We start from the raw sequence: 19,990 nt of genomic DNA, 5'->3' as shown, positions 1-19,990 counted from the left end.
CATCAAGATTCTAACTGGTTTAACCTCCATACTATGTCAAAAATGCAAATTCCTGAAAGCAAGATGAGGTCAAGTGTGGGACATTATGGCACATATTACGTAAGTAGCCCAGAAATTCTGTTATTAGACACATGTATGTTGTTTTACAAGTAATTTTAACTTTAATAATGAATGATACAGATCTTGATGTTTTTAAAAAAATCATTCTTTAACTGCAGAATCTCATTTATTTTAAGCATTTAACAACCATATTGGAAAAAAAAATATAGTGTCCATTCCTTCCATCCAATATGCAGAATCTCTCCTCCTCCTAGATGGTTTTGAAATAAAGTAATTTTTTTTTTCTGGTTCTACACATGGCATGTGTACAGGTCTAAATCTATTCTTACAAGTTTGTTCAGAAATAAGAGTAGAGTTTACTGTGTTACTGGAACAGGTAAGGAGTGTGGATTGGTCACAGGAATATGCAGAAGGTGAGGCATGTATAGTATAGGACAGCTGGCTCAGATTAAAATGCTGAAGAAAATTTTCACTGATTCAGTGAAGCAAGGGTATTTATCAGATGAACAAGAGCCAGCCGTCTACACTGCTGGGGTAATATCATTCACATGCTTTCTTAAAAAGGTACTGCTGATCCAGTGACACTGACTGGGGTGGGTGAAGACAAAATAGAGATGTTATAACGTTCTCTAAATCCAGACCTGTACGTCACATGGGTTAAGTTCCACACTATAGTGGTGATGCTCTGGCAACATTCTTCCCAAGTATCTGAAATGGTTGCCTAGAGCAAAATTTCTAGGCCACAGATACCTTCATCTTTCTGTATTGTTGGGCTGTCTCTCATTTTTACAAGTTCTAGATACAAATCAGATTTATTGTTAAAAGTATCTCTCCGCCTCCTTTTATCCTCTACTCAGATTACAATACAGTTGTAGATATTTTAAAGTTGTTTTATCTTTGCTAGCAAAAGGAAGCAGCTTAGAAGCCCACAGCTGTTTACAAACACAGTTCTTTGTCCAGCCATTATTCAGCTGACTAGCAGTAACATTTATAAAAATGTTAATTTGACAGTAGCAGCTCTTTTCAACTAAGAACTGTTTATGTTACGAAATAGATAAAAAGCAGTTATGAACCATGACATAGTCTGATGTGACATCATGATGACAATTCAGTGTTTTTAACATGAGAATATTTGATCTATTTTTCACTGTTAGTTATTTCAACACTTAAGAAGAAACCAAGACAACACATACTAGAAAGCCTATGCATGGGCTTTAACGTACTTGGCCAGTTTCCTGTACAAAAGTTCACATCTAGTTTTAGAAATACAAGGCTTATTTTCCATGCATCAGTCTTAAGTGGAAACTCACAAAAATGGTATCCAGCACTTGTAATGAAAAGCCACTTAAAAAAATTCAGTCGCACTTTAAAAACATCTATTTGAAACTGATTACCTGTACAGGTTTAGATACAGTGAGGAGCTAGGTGTATGATTTAACTTGTCACTTCAAAGTGTACAGCAAGAGGCTATGGTTTTTTGGCCTCACTTCTCCCAGCAATCTACCAGCCTTAGGCAGCTCCATTCACTTAAAGTGTGATTACAGGATGGAAAGTTAATATCTAACAAGGATGTTTCTATATATGTAGCACATAATATATCTTTCCCAAGGTCAGATTTTCCTTGCATAAGTATATACTGTAATTTAAAACTTACCAATATACAGGAATCTTTACCTTCTTTACAAAGGGAGGCCAGGGTCTGAAGGTTCATACAGCCAAGTTGGCTTGACCATTTTTGACCAGGGTGGTGGAAATATCCAACCAGTTGGACGCTGTGCTCTGGCCAAGAAAGCAATGTTGACAGCCTGGGTTTGTTTCATTACAACCTTTCATATGGCATTATCAGTGAAGGCAAAGTTATTGTTAGGGACTTCAGTACAACCTTGTTCTGTTCTGTTCTGCATGCGCCTTTTCAGCAGATGTCTGTCTCTCATACACCTTGCCCAGAGGTGACAGATGAGATGTAGCCTTCTGCACTTTCAGTGGGGCTGTGTGTCAATCAGGGTTCACAGATTTCTTCAGCTCAACACGGCTGTCTGTTCAGGGCACATTCTTTTGCTGTGTGTTACTGACTGCTTTAGAGGTGGATGTGTTACTGGCTGCTTTTGTCTGGTGCACATTCTTTTGTTGTATGTTCCTGGCTTCTTTCTTCCTGTGCACAGTCTTCTGCGGTGTGTTACTGGCTGCTTTTGTGGGGCACACATGTTTTTCTTGTATCTTACTGGTTGGTTTTTTTGAGCACACTGGGCACACATGCTTTTCTTGTATCTTACTGGCTGCTTTAGACACAGGAACTTCACCTTTAACTTTAGCTCCAGTATGGAGTTTTGCAGCTTTTGGCTTACTATCACTAACAGTAACCTTACGTTTACGTTGTTTTACTTTCTGTTTTTTCACCTCTTCTTTTGGTTTTTCTTCAACAATGCCATCTAGTAGAGCTTGTGCTGCAGCAGAAGCCAAAATGTCTTTAGCAGACACTTTTTTAGTATCTTTCTGAAAATTTCACAGAAAACAACAATGAATCTAAGCCACAATACAGAGATTCTCAGAATTTACTCCATGAGAAAAAGAACAGAATGTAGCAGAAGGACTGAAGTCACGTATGATAAATGCTAACCAAACTATTTATTCACAAAATTAAGAACTTCACTTGTGTAAAGAGGTACTGGAGCATTTGCTCTTCAGAGGCTTTCTTCTCTACTGACCCAAAGAGGGGAAATTCAGTTCTGGGCTCTGTAATGTGTGTCTGACGTGTGTTTAACCCCAGCTGGTTGCCAAGCCCCACATAGCTGCTTGCTCAGTCCCCCACCAACAGGATCAGGGAAGGAACTGGAAGAGTAAAGCTAGGAAACTCCTGGATTAAGATAAAGACTGTGGTTCCCTGAGGAAGACCAGTGGCATTACTGCAAAAGTCCTCCTTCTCCCCACTTTATACAGTGAGCATGATGCCACATGGTCTGGGACTTCCCTTTGGTCAGTTTGGGTCACCTATCCTGGCTGTGTCTCCTCCCAGCCTCCCACACACCCCCAGGCCCCTCACCAGTGTGGCAGTGTGAAAACCAGGAAAGGCCTTGGCTCTATGTAAGCCCTGCTCAGCAGTAACAAACCCATTTCTATGTCATCAACCCTGTGTTCAGCACAAATCCAGAACACAGGTCCACACCAGTCCCTGTGAGGAAAATTAACTGCACCCCAGCTAAAACCAACACACTCCCACACTGGCCTCTTCTGTAATGTGCCTGTAAGAACAAAATATTCATTGTGTGTGTGTGTGTGTGTGTGTGTGTGTGCGCGCGTATATCAGAAATTACAGAAATTTCAGTAACATTAAATATGAATAATTTTCACAGTAATGAAACTTCTTGCTCATAATACATGAGTAAAGAACTCTCAAACTAGGAACCAGGTCAACATCCTGTAAGAGGCCGTCTGAAGACTCTATTTGCCTGCTGATTGCCACGAGCAGGAACTCCCTTCCCCCTCTGCAGTTCCAGCTTGGAGAAGGCAACAGTGCAGGTGCAGCTGCTGCACCGTTACGTTGCTGCTCCCAACGAGGCCCGGCAAGGACTTGGCAAGGACTTGGCGAAGACCCAGCGTGGACCCAGCACGGAGTGCCTACTGCAATTCCTGCTTCACTCTCCACCTTTAAGCCGAATGAACTGTTGGGGTGACCCTGGTGGTCTCTCACTGCAGACCCCTCATCTGCCTCATTACCACCGTGACAGACAGAGATCAAGAACCCTCTCCCCAAGGACTGAGACTGAGACCCCTACCACAGAGAGTGGTGGGGGGGAGAACGACATGACCTGTTCTTCTCCAGTAACTTCAATGGACTTATTCTTCATTGTGTTTGTTCTGCCTGGATGATTTTCTGTAGATACACCTGTTCTCTCCATAGCAATTTCAATAGGCTCTCATTGTTCTGCATGTTCCCCCCCTTTTCCCTCTGTGGACTATAACTGGACCCCTGGGTTAGGTAGGACTTTGGAGACTCTCCTCAACACAACAACACGGATCCCCATCGTCCAGACCAGTGAGGATCATGCCTGTGTTTGTAGCTATTCCCATCCCCCCTTCTCTCTCTCTCTATCTCTCTCTCCCTCTCTCTCTCTCTCTCTCTCTCTCTCTCTCTCTCTCTCTCTCTCTCTCTCTCTCTCTCTCTCTCTCTCTCTCTCTCTCTCTCTCTCTCTCTCTCTCTCTCTCTCTCTCCCTCTCTCTCCCTCCTTTTTATTTCTTTTCTGACCCCACTATCGCATTTATTGTGTTTGGCCCCTAATAAAGGTGCATTTGTTGTGATTAAACTGATAGTCCCCTGCTGTTTGTCTTTTGCACTTTGGGATGGGCTAACGAACCATCACAACACCCTGCTATAAGTGGATCGTGACACATCCAAATATATAAAGAGAAACTATGGGAGAGAAACTATTTACAACTAGATAAGAAGAATGTTTCTGTAAACAAGGAATTTCAGTTTAAATTGTAAGTACATGTTTTCTACTTTGTGGAAAATTTGCTGAATCACCTAAAAATTTGCCATTGGAGCAATTGCTTCTTTGTATTACAATATGACCCAAAAAAATTGGTTGAATTAACTACCTGCAACAAAAGTGTTTGTCTGGAGACAATATGGTGGAGAGATTCACATATCATGATTAACTGAAACTCAGACCACATTAAAAATATTTAATATTGTAAAGAAAGAGGTCAATAACAGGTAACTTGAAGGGCTTTTCATATCTAATTCTCTTACTTTTAATACAATCTAACTTCCCCCAAGAGGTAAGCTTCTTACAAGCACTGTAATTGGAGTATGACAGAAAATGGTACAAATAACCAAGAAAGAGCTCCTATCTTTAATTTGCAATGAAATTGTGATTAGTTCTTCCCCACAGCCCTTCCACTTTTGATGGAAAAAATGTGTGTTTCTCTTGGAGACAAGAGGAAAATATTGATGCTCAGAGATGCAAACTAGCCCTTTAAGGCCTTTTCTCAGGAATAATTACCCAGCAAAAGTGCCCTGCCTTTCAAGCTAGATTTGCATATACCTTAGTTTGAAAAGGAAGCATTTTCATACTATTTAATTCAAATTACAATAGTGTCACCCATATGGATTAAGACTTCGGCTGCTTGGATACTGGAAAACCTTGGTGACATATATAACAAACACATTTGCTAGACACCATTTATCCTGAGTCTAATCAAGCTCTGCATTTCATTCCAAAATGTGATAAAAGCAACGTATTTCCTCTAGATCTTGCTGGCACTAACTTGGATCAAGGGTCTTGCTCTGATCACAAGCTCCAGAACAGGCACATCTTTTAAACCTGTGCTCAGTATAAAACTCCAGAAGTGGCACATTTCAACTGCTCACCTGTCCTTTGGTCTTAAGACAACTAAAGATCAGCCAGGAATTTTATTTCAAATGTTCCATTTTGTTTATTCTTCTGTGGAAAGTTGTAGTATCTTCTTCTATGAAGTGATTTTAAATGGTTATTTTCATAGCTTACCTCTCTCTCTAGAACAGCTAGGAAACAACCACTGGAAATTTCTGATGGCTCCAATTTGAAAAATATTTCGGTGGAAGACTCTGAATCGGAGCAAGTATTAAAAACAGAAGGAATAAGCCTGTAAAAAAGAAATGGAAGACCAGCAAATAATATTTAAGAATACAAAAGGAAATAAACAAGGATACATTACGAGTAATTTTCAAATTACGTCTTTCAATAATATAGTTTTATCATATTTTTTAAAAACAAATTCAAGAAAGGAATGAAAATTCATCCTTTTAGAATTAAGTGGGGTTTTTCCATTTTTTTCAGTAATTCTTTTTTTTCCCCCAATTATTAAGTATATTTATTACTGGATAATAAATACATAATATGACAATGAAAAACTATGTTCTTTCTCATGTGTGCAATTATTGAGTTATCAAGTTGTCCCTAAAGTTGGGGAATGGTCTGAAAACACTAAGGAGTTTGCAGAAATTGTAGAGGTGTTAACTTTAAGTTATAATAATAGTAATAATAATAATAATAATAACAAATATCATAATAAATACCTATCTAAGCTAAAAATCTTAGATTAGGAAAATTTGCTATTTGTTCTAATTGAAGGCTTTTTCTCCAATTTTACAGTTTTGCAGTGCATCACTGGAGAGGGAAGAACTAGCCTCTTCTCCTGTTCTCCTTGAATTCCACGTCTCAAAGACTTGGCTTATAAAGCTGGCAAACTAGTACTATGCTGTCTCAGTACAGAAAAACACTATCAAAATGTCCTTTTGTAATTATATCCCCCTCCTCTTCACTGAGGACTGTAAGATAGAGTCCTACTCCTTAATGCTCCACTAACCCTCTGGTGACAGAGCTTTATTCAAAGATGGTTACAGAGAAATGCATTCAATATTTGCAAGCAATATCCTGATTTGGCTGGCTAGTTCACTTTTAATTTTTGTTTCCAAGTTCTCACCATGACTTGGATTTTTTTTTTATGTTCCTTGGAACTTGATAAAACAGGCTACAAGGCTCAAATTCTCCTCACAATACTAAATAAAACTCTTATGTTTTATGACACAGATTTTTGATTTTAGATAAGCTTATTCAATGGGGAAAAAAACCCCAGTGGTAATTTTTTATTGATGTATACAAGTTACTGTTCACCAGAAATCCCTTCAATGACCATGAAAAATGATGCAGAAATTAATTGAAATTTGATAGCCAAAGCAAAATGCACAAGTGGTTTAGACTACTCTATACACACCTGTTTGGCATGTGTACCCTTACTTTAGGTAAAGCTGTTGCTGTAATCTGTCATATCCTGAAAATAAGTTCAGCTTCACCTGTGCAAACATGTCTGAAAGCACCCTTAAAACTGCACAGCCCTAAGACCAGCTGTGTGACCCCAAACTCCAACAGAGCCTTATTTTGTTTGGCACCATTTCAGTACTGCATTCCAAAAGATAAAATGCACATAAGCAAAAATGTTGTAAGAGTTTCCTGAAAGCCCTCAATTTTCTTGGAAAAGGGAATTAATATTCAGTAGATCTTTGATGATCATACATGTTTTATTATGACTTGTCTCTCAACAATACTACTGTGAACATGGGGGCTAGTAACTCTGCAACAGCCTTTCATTCTATACTGCACTGTTTTAGTCAAATAAGTTCTCTAATTAATTCTAAGAAAAGTGTAAAAGGAATTTTTGTAAGTAGTACATGCATCTTAAATGGCTTCAGCTTTCATCTTAAGCATAATTACTCAGTATATTTTATTTATGGCGTTCTATTACTGCTCTGTTTATGCTGATTGCCAGCAGCTTTATTGTAGCAAGGACTACGATGAAACATCCAAGATACTGCATGACAGTGAAGGAGGAACTGAATCTGAAATTGTCATTCATGAAGTTCAATCAGTCATCAGTCAGAAATTTGCTCAGGTCTGAAAAAATCCTACTGCAATTTTATTGTCCTTTTCTTACCATCCAAGATTGCCTTTTTGAAAGTGTAATATGATCTGGTGGTTTGCCAACATTCATGATGCTTCTGCAAAACTGTAAATAGATTTTGGCTTGGCTTTGTGGGGAGAAAGGTGTTTCACATAGGGGGGATGTTTAAAAAAAAAATTAAAGCTCCAGGAACTTTTTTTTTAATAAAAATTATTTTATATGTTATGAATTTACGTATTATTTATATTCATTAATTTAGAGACCATTACATTCCAAGGTCTCCTAAGTTCTCCCCATAGAGGTCAAGACAGATTCCAGAAAAATTTCAAATTCCAAAAGAAAACACAAGCAAGAGGCCATAAATGCTTTTGATCTGGCACACCATCATTGGCAAGACATACCCCAATTTCACCCCATTTGCTGTAAAAAAAAAAATCAAGCAGGCTGCTGTTTTCTATCAGTGAATTTGAAGAAAGAAGCACTTTGTTGCACTGTGTCTTATGAATAACATACAACTTTTCAACCTTCTTTGGACTGGCCACAATTAAAACGGTAAATACCATTTTAATCATGCAAAATTTAGTTACACTGAATATCTTGAGCCACAGTGCCTTTCCCTTTAATAGCCAGTCTATTAACTAAGGTAATATAAAATCTAAAAATATAGTATTACTCTTCTGTGCTTTTTAGAACATAAACTCTTTTAAACCTGCATCCTGTAATCCACTATTGTATCCATGTGCAAATGCCAACTGTTTGCATTTATGTGACTGAAAGGAAAATCCAGAAAGTCTTTTAACAGTCAGTCTTTTAACCATCAATCTTTTAACCATCAGTCTTTTAACAATTACTCTGGCTGACAGGGGTGACAGCTAACAGGTTATAACTACATATGAAGTATACAGCATACATATTTTTTCATATATATTTATATTTTCCATGATTGCACAGAATGATCTCCTACTGTAACCTGTCATTCATCTGAATACAGCAATGAGCAATCCTACAGCAAAGGGTTCTTATTCTTCTGTATGATTCTTACAATTTAATTTCTTTTTCCTTTGAAATCGATCATTCTACATCAGAAGCAGAGAGCATGCTAGTAAGTTAGTTTTATTCTCTGAATACTAATATAATAATAGCAATAACTCTAGCTGAAGAATGTTATTTCCAACCAGTGATGCTTTCCTCCCATCTTAATTTCAGATGAACAAAAACGTTAGATGAGAAAGACAATAGAATACTGCTAAGTAATCTCATAAACATAAAGAATGGCATGACAGACAGCAAAAGCTATTTTAATTTAATGAACGATACATATTAGTCTAGGATAAGAATTATACTACAATTTAAAGTCATACTTTAATTTTTCCACAGATAAAACTACTCATTCTGTACCTATATGGTCGTACTTTATCTCCCTCCACTCCAGATTCCAGTGCTTTTTTCACTACAAGTTCATTTTCTTCTGGGTAAACTGAGCAAGTGCAGTAAACAATACCTTGTACTTTCTTAACTACAAAACAAAACACAACTTTTTTACTCTTCAGATTCTTCATACTGACAGTAGTTTGGTAAGGATTAAAAGCATCATAAAAATTATGTCTCTTTTACCTCTTGATCTCTAGTGTGTTTAAATAATTCAAATATTTTCAAATATTTTAAGATTTCAGCACAAAGTCAAAGCTGTCTCCAGTCTTTTAATACAGCTACCAAAAGAGAGAGGAAAAAAGTGGCAGCACGCAGATGGAGGGAGACTACATTTGCAGGATTTCTAAAGCAGAGCCATAAAGCAGTTCTCTACAAAATACTGAAGAGTATTATAGTGTCTGATGGACACTAGGACACAGGAACAACTTCAGACTGGAGGAAATCATTGTTCAGAGGGTTTGGTAACATGGTTATTCTTAATTAATAGAATAATTTGTGTATTTTTAACTATACTAGAACTGGTGATAATACAATGGAATTGATATGGCAAAGTCTTCCAGAACTGGGAAACTAGCATACTCACATTTCAGTGCATGAATCAACTCGTTAAGCTGTCTCTCAGCAAGAATACTGAGTTTATCCTCAGACACAAATCCTTGTAAAAGGTCTTGTAGCAATCCTGCATCTAAAAGCAAAGAATAGTAAATTTAGTCTTGCAATTTGTATTAGTGTCTGAAAATTCAGCTGTTTGCAGAAGCAGACCTGGTTGTTACTGGTACAGTGGGAAGGTAGGTTTTACAAATTAGAATACCAAGGAGTGCCTGATTTATTTGCTTTACTTCTTTACCTGTAATTTCTGGTGTCTCTTACTTGCTTCTAGTTAATGAAAATTGTACAGTGAAAGGACTTAGACAAACAGTCAATAAAGGAATGTAATAAAATAGAAAATTATATACATGTTGGTATCTTGAAATAAATTTTCTGCCCACAGTCTTTTTACTTTAAAAAAAGCTATATGCACTCTGCTCCCCAGAATCACCCTCAAACATTCATACTATCAACCTGAAGCAGTCACAGAATTGTGCAAATTAATTTATATATTTTATAGTAATTAAAATAAGAAAGGTTTCTTTAATAAAATTATACAATTTACAGAAGCACCTGCACAGTCTAGACCACAATACTTAAATATATTTCCACCAGAAAGCATGAGCTAGATATTGTATCAAAAGTTACCTCTGTGTTCACTTAAAATAAGCTCCATTGGATTGCCAGCACCCAGTCCAGAGCATTCTGGTAGCAGCAAAATAACTTTTGCCTTTTCAAGTCTTGAGTCTGTTGATTGAAGTTCAGTAAAGTCTTCATGTAACAACCAAATATCTGAAAACCAAGAAAAACTCAACACTTACAGACTGCAAGCAAGCCCGCCTACAGGTGATAGAGGTGAAGAGACTGTGGTATTACACAGAATTCGACAGAGGAAAAGTCTGCTAGATTCAGATTCTCCATAGTATGGCCTGTGGATTTCAAACAGATTGAAGGGCTGCATCTGCCATTGAAAAGACAGTTAATGGGGTTGCAGTGTTGCTGCATTCTGTCCTGATACGTCCTCCACGTAAACTGGACAAGTGCACGTGTTTTGGATTAACACTCTCAAACAGCTGGAAATCAGACTGAAAGCAACAGCCAGAACACCAAAAGTTCCCTGCTACCTGCTACACCAACTGCTACGCATAGCTACTTCTATGGAAAACACCAATATTTCAGGAACTTGCATCTATGATATGCTTAGACTGCAATTAACTTGATTGTAGCTGAAGAGCTATCAGCCCACCTTGTGACAAAAAAAGTTGTTACTGCCATCCCCAAGCCTCCAAAGAAGGGATCTCTAAGTTCTCATAGAATTAGACAATATTTACAGACATCACAAACTGTAAATGGTATTACAGTAGTTCTTCAATACCAACTGTTTTAGCACCTACTTTTACATCCCATGTGACTTAAACTGTTCCTCAGTTCTTCTTCTTTTGCCGAAGATTTCACACCACAGACAAAAATTCTGGAGCTGCTGTCATTTGTCAGCACTGACATATGGGCAATGGTCAGATGGGAGCCTATGTGAGCCATTATAATGTCACCACCTTCACTCAACAGTGCCTGTGCAGAGTGTACAGCAAGGCTGCGAGACTTATCCTACAAAACAATAACACAAAAATTAAGTATAATCAACTATCTTGGTTTCTATGAATGCTAACCTTCTTCCCCAAATTAGGAAAGTCTTCCATTGTTTTCACAGGAAATGGAAAAGAAAGGAGGGAAAAAACTAATCAGGGATATCTGCTAATATAGAATTAAATAAATTACAAAACCAAGCAGTCACTTGGTTTTTATTTAAATAATTCTAAATAATACATGAAAACACACAGCATCTATAGGTAAAAATATAGCACATATTATCCTCATAAGGAGGAACTCCTAGCAACAGCTTGTTCCAGAAAAGACAAACATTGGCCACAATTCAGGCAGAATTCATAATCTGAGACAGCTTAACAGAGAAATGCAAAACTATTCACATAGCTCTTGATGATAATTACAGAAGAAATCTTGCCCATGTAGTTCAAAGATCAAGATTTTGCTGAAATTTGAACAACAGAGAGGCAGACTGGAATGCAGAAAACACACAGACCGCTCCGCAAGTGTAAATGCTCTTGTACCACTAGTGATTAAGAGAAAACTTTATCAAATTACTTTAAAAGGCAAGGAGTGAAGATACTGACCACAGATACCAGGTCTTGCACCAAATCTGACAAATTGATGATAAATGGAAAGGGACAAAGAAAGTGCTAAGCCTTTAAAGTCACATCATTGTCCATGTACACACAGCACTCAAGCACCACCCCACTCCACCCCAGAGATGGAGGTTTTGACAGTTTTATTTACTCTTTTTGAATACTTTTCAGTAGTTACACTCAGAATCTGTTCCCATTACCTATAGGGCTGTCATTGATAGTTCTTTTCTCTAAGTATTGTATTTAAAATCTACAAACAGAAATGGAATACTGAATGCTGAGTCACTTTTTAAGTTGAGCAATAAATTTTAAGACTAAAGTTTTCAGACATCTAGTGAAAATGCTGTTTGAAATATTTCTGCTAGGAACTAAAGAATCATCAGACAGTTCAGATAATTCCTAGTTATGTGGCATGGTTACTGCAAACTGCTACTCTAGAACAGAAACCTCCCACCAAACTTCACGGGGGAGTCTTAACAATGGCAAGTCAGGAAAAAGACTAGTGGGAGTTATGGAGATCAAGGAACCACAAAGAAGTGTGATCATTCCATCGCAAACATGTATTTGAAGAGAAAGCAATATTACAATAGCATACCACTGTCTACTAACTGGGGGAAAGTATATGGAGTAATATTGAAATTTTCCTCACATTTTCAGAAGTGAGACTGCCTCTTTTTGGCCACTTTTTATATTTAGTTCAACAGCTTAAGATTAAATTTAAAACATTCTAACTTAATTGCACCTATCAATTAAGCACTGACATTTGTATGCTAAGTTTAGTAAATGGATCAGTTTGTTAACCTAATTATTACAAACGTCCAAAACCTTAGTAGAGTTTGCTGCTGCCTGACTGATTTAATACAGTAGTCACAGAACACACAACCTGCTGCTGCAAGCCCCCAGCCAGATAATAATTAGCATTGATTCTATGATTTAGAAGGTTGATCAATTGCTTTACTATTATATCATATTATATTATATCGTATCATATTATATCATATTATATCTTCTCATATCACATCATATTATATATTTCTATTATACTTCTATTATACTATATTACAGTAGTAAGAGCTCTCACTAACTACTAACTCAAAAACTTGTGACTCTCTCCCCTGAAAGTCCTGACACAGTTGTGGATTTGATTGGTTATGAATCTAAACACTACCACTAGAATCCAATCAAGGAATCACCTTGGGTAAACAATCTTCAGAACACATTTCACATGGGTACAACACATGAACAGAGAAAATAATTGTCTGAATTTTGTCTCTTAACTTCCCAGACTGAAGCCTGAGAGAGTTCTCTCTGTTCTCTCTCCGACTGAACGGAGAGCCTCCACACACAACCTCTTTCTAAAGCAAAGCAATTATTTCAATTTGCAGATCATCTGACTCAAGGCTGAACAGTAACTCACCTGCAGTAAGAGTTTGCAATCTGCAAAAAGATCTAAATTAAGCAGTTCTTCTCTAAGAGAGGAAGGAAAAACCAATACATCATGGCAATGTTGGTCCACCGCATATGTGTAATGGTCAAAGTCTGACACAGATTCAACCTTTGTGAATCCCTTCATCTCCAAATCTCTGATAACATCTTCAAGGCTGTTAACATACAATTCTGACCATTTAATATACAAGAGTTACTTAAGCAACATAGTTTAAACTGATTATAAGAATTTTTTACTACTGTTATTGTGTGTGTGCATACATATGCATACATATATAGGTATAAAATGCATACGGCCTAATACAGGAGGGAAACTTTAGGTGTGTAAGTTCTGGTTTGAAACACTTAAGTTAATTAGTCTGATACAATTAATTCAAAAAGAGGTATGTGTCTCCAGAGGATGATTCAAATCATCAAAACAGAAATGTCCATGTGCTCAGGAGAGGCTGTAGTAAATTTACTGCTGGAATGCTTTAGTTCTTTCAATTGCTTTCAATCTAGCCCAACTCACCAATAATTTTAATGGCTGACACTGAAAGAATCCTTGTGTAAATGTAATGAAGGCATAACTGCTGAGGTTAGCAATTCAAATATCATAAAGATTTAAAGGTATATATAGAAAGAGATGTTTGTTGAAGTGTTATTTCAGACAGTGCCATAAGTTTATACAGTACATTAAACATGGGATGAAAGGAGCAGTTTTTATTTATTTCCTATTTAAGAGTTCTAAAGTCACACCTGGAATAAGGTACATTATCTTGAAGAGCCTATAACCAAAGCACTGAACACAAGACAAGAGTAGTAAAACAAAATTCTTGAAAATGTTATAAAATGGATTACCTGTCTAACAAAACAGGTAATGGGATAACCTGGTATGGTTCCTGTATCAGTTAGTACAGAACTGGGTACATCAGTGTTACATATATAGTAGGTCTACCAAGTATAAAGATTTTAAAATGTGTGTTTTAATTTCAAGTTTACATTATCCGTACAGAATAAACAGCATTATTGTATTGTAATGTACTGTGATTTAACACCCTTTGCCAAAATTATGGCTTACACTAATACACCTGCTTTTAAAAACATTTTCTCTTATTTTCTGTCACCAAGTTAACTCACCCATATGTTTTTTCTAATTTTATTTCCTCATTTATTTGGTGAAAGACCCACACAAGCAACAGAATAGTAAGAAGAACTGTGTATAAATACCACTAATGCAATAGATAAAAACTACAAAAATATATAACACAATAGCACTGCATTAAGCATACTTTTCCTGTAAGAATTTTTAATTACTGGTAAAAATATGATCTGGAAATTCTAAAACAAGTATGTAGCAAACTATATTGCTTGATATGCAAAAACATCAATATTAGATGATACTTTCAAGACCTTACCTGATTTTATATGTGTTTATCCAGAAACAGACAGGTAAAGCAGAAGTCCTTTGTTCCTGCTTCGATAGGGTTTCTGGTACAAAGTATTCAATTGAAAGAGCATCATATTTGATGCGACATCGTGCTAGTGCAGCTGCCAGTTTGGTCTTATACCTATAAAAAGAGTCACAAGTTTAGTAAGTTTTATAAATGTTTTCATCAGCTATTAGCATGCAATTTCTGTTACAAAACCATCTTGCTCAGAAACCAAATCCAAAAGGGACACATTCTTTTGCAAGCTGTAACAGAAAATACAGTTACAGAACATTTTCTACCCCAGACAACAGCAGATGCAAGGTGGGAGTCAATAGCTAAGATTATTTTATTTAAATCAGGCAAGAATGGAATTATAGCAGGGGACTCTCAAATACATCCATTTTCTCAGATAGCTAAAAAAAAATCTCAGTATGTTTTGGAACTGCAATGTGTGGAATACAACCATCAGATTCATTTGCATGTTTGAATATTTAAATACATACATGTGCAGAATGAGCATTTGATGAAAGCTGGCCCCTAAGCATGTACAAAAACAATACAAGTATGATGGCAACCAGGAGATACTTTCATTATTATTACATGAAAATTAGAAAATATTTCCAGTCTTTTCTTCCCACAAGTTTCATGCTTATTCCTGAGATATGATCATTCAAAATAAATAAAAATTGCTGGTGAACTACTTCAGATACCTTACTTACTGCCCTCCAGAAATACCTTGCACTTAGAGAGTCATTAATTTTTTGGGCCATTCTAAATCCAGCAGTATCTACCACACCAGCAAAACAATTTTGTCTAATAAATGCCTTTTTAGTTAAACAAAATGTTGTTTGTAGTTTGGTGGAAGAGATAATAAATATTAAAATCTTTATGTATCCTGGTTTTTGTTCTAATTATTTAAAATAATAAATCTTTAACAAAGCTTCATAGTAGCAATACTGCTAAATAAATATTATTCCTTTCCATGACCTCTTGATTCTATTACACTTGCATTTATGAATATTTACTGAATATTTAATTTCCTTTCTAGAATTTCATGAAATTTTTAACAATACCAAAATAAGAGGAGATGTCTGGAAAATAATCCACAATATAAGGGTGGTTTCTTATCTGTATTTTTCGTAACTATATAAATATGAATGTTTGCCTCTAAACTAGTCTCTCATTAAAAAAAAAGGCCCACAAAAATTTATGGTGAAAGACAAATTTAATAATTACCTTTAAAAGGCACTAATTAAACAAACCTTCAGTTTTGCTGATCTATATCAACTTAAAAATAGCTCTTTGTACATATACCTGTATAAATAATGCCCTATTTCCTGAACCTCTGCTACAAGTTCCTCTTCATCAAAAATCTTTCGTTTTTGAAACTTTCGGTCTTGTAGGTCATAAAGCATCACAACAAGCAAGCTGGTTAACTCATCTGGCTGCAAGAGAAAAGCAACTGGATAGAGAAAGTGACCCAAAGCATGCTTTATTTCTGCAAAAAGATCCATATCAAACAGCAGTCTTCCATGTAAAAGGCATTAAAAACCCTTAAATGCTTACTTGCAAGAATATGAAAGTACTTACTTGTGAAGAGTTAATAAAACACTTTTTTAAATTTTCTTTTTAAAACTCAAATACATAATTTACAAGTCATTTAGATTATCAAAATTAAAAACATTCTCCATGCACACAGATAAAATACCGTATCTTAACTTCCAATATTATCAGAATTGAAACTTTGAAATTATTTTCTCTTAATAAAGTAGTTTGTTAAATAGCTAAGCTAACAAAAACTTCTCATCTATCAATTCCTCTCTTGTGGGAGTCTTCCATACATAGCATCCAATACACTCAGACTCTGTCTAGATGTTTAAACCAGGGAGCATCTCCTGCTTAAGGACAATAATTTCTGCATTTAAGTTATTCCTGTCTGCCTCTTTACATGAAATTCTTACAGTTACTATGCCTTCTCAAATTCTCACCTTCTCATAATACGACCAAAACTAGTTAGAAAACTCAAGTTATTTGGGAAATACCACCAAACACAAGATGCTAGCATGAAAGTCTTATTTCCTTACAAAAACAAGGCAAAGATAATGGTATTGATCATTTGCCTACTCATATCAACCTCCACAAACTGCATCAGCTCATGTTTATCTTGCAATTTTCAAAGGCATAAAAGACAGAATATTCTGCACCAGCAGAATATTCTGCCAGCTCTAAAATTTCTTTCCATATTAAAGCAGGAAAGCATGTTGAGAGAGTAAACTGGAGCAGTTTTTGCCAGTATAATATTTGTATACAGTACTGTTTGCCCAGAAAATGAACCATGGGGTCAATGCATTTTTTGCCTGTTTTTTATCACTCCATGTTTTCCAACTCCCAAGGATTGGAAGGAAACATTATTTTGCCCTGCTCACGAGGGGACACAACTGTGAAGGAAAGCACATGGACATGGACAATATCACTGAGCAAGTACTGTCCTGCAGTGAAGCTCATGGCTCGCCCTCCCACCTTCTTTCTTTGAAGGTTTTGACTTCCAGCAATCAGTTACAACAGAATCCCACAACAGCCTTTGGAGATGGATGCTTTGGACAACTATGTAAAAAGGTCAGCAATATTTCAGTCTAAGGCTGTCATGTAGTTCAAAACAACACAGGTTGTTTTGAAGAACGTTGTAGAATCCTCAGACAAGGTATTAATTATATCAACATAGAAAACGAAAATACCTCACAAAAATGTTCACTTACTATTGAGTTGCATGGGTAAACTTTACTATCTAATAATACTTCTTCAAGAAGACTTTGATCTGTAAAAAGAAGAAAATGTTGAAAAGTTATGCCACTCTCCAGAACATTCTATGGAAGTAAGTAACTAAATTGTAATTTTAAACATCATGAAAATTGAGGACAAATTCAATCACCAACAGTAGCAACCCTATGTAATTATTTTACATGAAAAATAATAGGCTTCAAATGTTTGATTTCACAAATGCTAATAACACTCAGCTATAGTGAAATATTTGAGAGATATGAGTAATCTAGTAAATATATATTCATCCCTAATTAGGATCTGAAAAGAACCACTGAGATGAGCTCAGTTAGTCAGAGCAACCACCAAAGTTGTGGATTCAATCCCTTTATGAGCCATTTTTTATGATCTTTGTAGGTGCTTTCCATATCAGAATATTCTGTGAATTTGTGACTCTAATAACCTGAAGCTTAACAAAAATTTCCCTAGATCTCTGCTGCCAGGCAGACACGGAACATTTCTTTTTCCATGTTTTCTCTGCTGCATCATTTCTGTTAGCAATTCCTGGGTAAGTTTTATACTTACATTTTAAAGCATTGAAAGCCAGTTCGTAAGATACACGCCTGGAATGCTCATCTTTAAAAGCCACCATGGGAGATTCTGAGTTGTTGCCATACTGCACCAGGATTCTACCTGTACTCTTTTCAGTATGAATGCCTTGAAAAATCTTGGCTGCATTTATGTATATGGAGTCAGGATAGCCCTTCTTCCCAATCTGAGTCACTGTTTTTCTTTTAACAGATCTCTTTTCATCTGAAATTTTCATTTCACTCAAGACTGAAGTACCATTTATAACATCCACATGTGAAGACACCAAATTACTTTCAGAATCTGGCATTTTTCCAGTTGCTGACTGTGTAAGTACAAGTCACAATCCTGCTGCCTCTGCAAAAAATGAAGTTTGTATTGAATAATGAAATTTACTTTCACTAGAATACATCTTTCCCTTCCCTTTAGGGTTTTCAATTTCCAGGCTCTAATCTTGCAAATATATATGTGTATCTTCTGCATTTCTATACATCATCTTACACGTCACAGAGAAGTATTTTCTTACATCATTTGTTTTCACCAATGCACATGCAAAGACTGGTTACTTGTTTCAAAAGGCCAGTGCTTTACAAGAACCACTCCTTTACAGAGTATACACACAGATCTGATTCTCTGTGTCCAATAAGAACCATTATTATTGCAGGCCGAATAGCATCTCTTACTAGGAATTTTCCTTTAATAAAAAAGGCACCAAAATTTCAAAGCAGACATCATGTCTTTCAAAGAACCACCTTGAAAAGAGCTGCAGTGAACTCCAAATGTTTGTCCACTAAACTGCGTATCTGTTCTTAAAAGTGGAAAACAGAGATCACCTAAATGTTAATGTATTTAATGTATTACCTAAGCACAATTTTAAATTAGCAGGAAATCCATTCTGAGACTCTCTAGAGATATTATCCAATTCTCTCTAAGCCCATCTGCATTTCTTAAATTTTCTACACATTTTACATTAACATATATAAAAATCACCTTCCCCAGAGGTGGAATAAGGCTTCAAGAAAATGAAAAAGTCCCAGAGTTAGTTGAATGCAAAAATATTCTAAAGTTCCATGTAAAACATACCTCAAGTGTTGGATTTATCCTACTAGCTCTGGTTGTTATAACATGCATTTATGATAATGCCTGGAGATGCAGAAGTCATATTAACTGTTCAGAAGTGGGTTAATCTAAAACAAATTTAAACACAGAAGAAAGATTTAAAAAAGTCTAACTAGTCTTCCTGCCTAGGGAAGAATAATACAAAAGAACTATGAGGAATTTAGTACCTATAGCACAATAAGCTAGGTGTGGATTTACTGCTGCCAAAGAATTCTGAGTATTTTAGGATTAATAGCACAAAATACCAGAATTTAATGGGGAGGGTACCAGTTTAAAAATCAAGCAAAGAAGGTGCTATTCTGATCAAATGGAAGCCATCTTCTTTTTTGCTACATGATTTAGTTAATTGCAGAAATTCTACAGCTTTTTCCCTGCACTCCACAGCATCAGTAAGAATAAAATACATACCTCTTCTCCCCAGTTCAGACACACTTGCTCAGCATCCTTTCTTCCTCTCTCCTTTCCTGCCCCCCATCACAAAAAAACATAGTGGCAATGGAGGATGGCAGTACACAGAGTTGGAGGGGCAAGGGGAGGGGCACAAACTTGCTTCTCCAGCAGGCAGCCATGAAATGGCTCCCTGCTGAACCAGCATTCCTCCATTCAAACTCCTTTTCCCAAACATGGGTGACACTCAGCCCATCTCTCCCCTCTCCTAGACCAGCACAAGTCAGTGTCTGACCAGCCCAGCATCTCCACGTAATGGACCAGTGTGGATTCCTGAATTCTGGCAACTCATCTCGGGGGGGCCTCATCTCATTCTCCTTCCTCAGGATTTGCTCTCCAAAACTGAGAACTGGAAACCCTGCAGAAGCAACTCTTACTGTTATTTTACAGAGGCCTCAGACAAACAGTTTCTTCTAGCAGGAGTTTTGCTCCAACATCCCCATTAGATGCAGCAGTGATGGACCCATGGAGCAAGCATAAATTTAGTTTATGAAGCCATGT

General features: G+C 36.5%; 1 protein-coding gene across 1 annotated transcript; it reads right to left on the bottom strand.

Annotated features, from left to right (window-relative positions):
* Positions 1–136: 136 nt before the first annotated feature.
* On the bottom strand, positions 137–19,699 carry NSUN7 (NOP2/Sun RNA methyltransferase family member 7). The gene is made up of 12 exons (XM_077782821.2): positions 19,007–19,699; positions 17,921–18,280; positions 17,335–17,393; positions 15,893–16,023; positions 14,564–14,716; positions 13,138–13,321; positions 10,914–11,124; positions 10,168–10,311; positions 9,515–9,616; positions 8,899–9,016; positions 5,568–5,685; positions 137–2,553 (listed from the first exon to the last, which is right to left on the bottom strand). The coding sequence occupies exons 2-12, from the start codon at positions 18,231–18,233 to the stop codon at positions 2,101–2,103; spliced, it is 1,986 nt and encodes a 661-aa protein (XP_077638947.2). The 5' UTR covers positions 18,234–18,280; positions 19,007–19,699; the 3' UTR covers positions 137–2,100.
* Positions 19,700–19,990: the final 291 nt, after the last annotated feature.

Source organism: Lonchura striata, chromosome 4 (genome assembly GCF_050655825.1).
Source record: "Lonchura striata isolate lonStrDom1 chromosome 4, ASM5065582v1, whole genome shotgun sequence".
Taxonomy (NCBI): Eukaryota; Metazoa; Chordata; class Aves; order Passeriformes; family Estrildidae; genus Lonchura; species Lonchura striata.
Note: the sequence above shows the minus strand (reverse complement) of the source record. Positions and strands in the feature narration are given on the sequence as shown.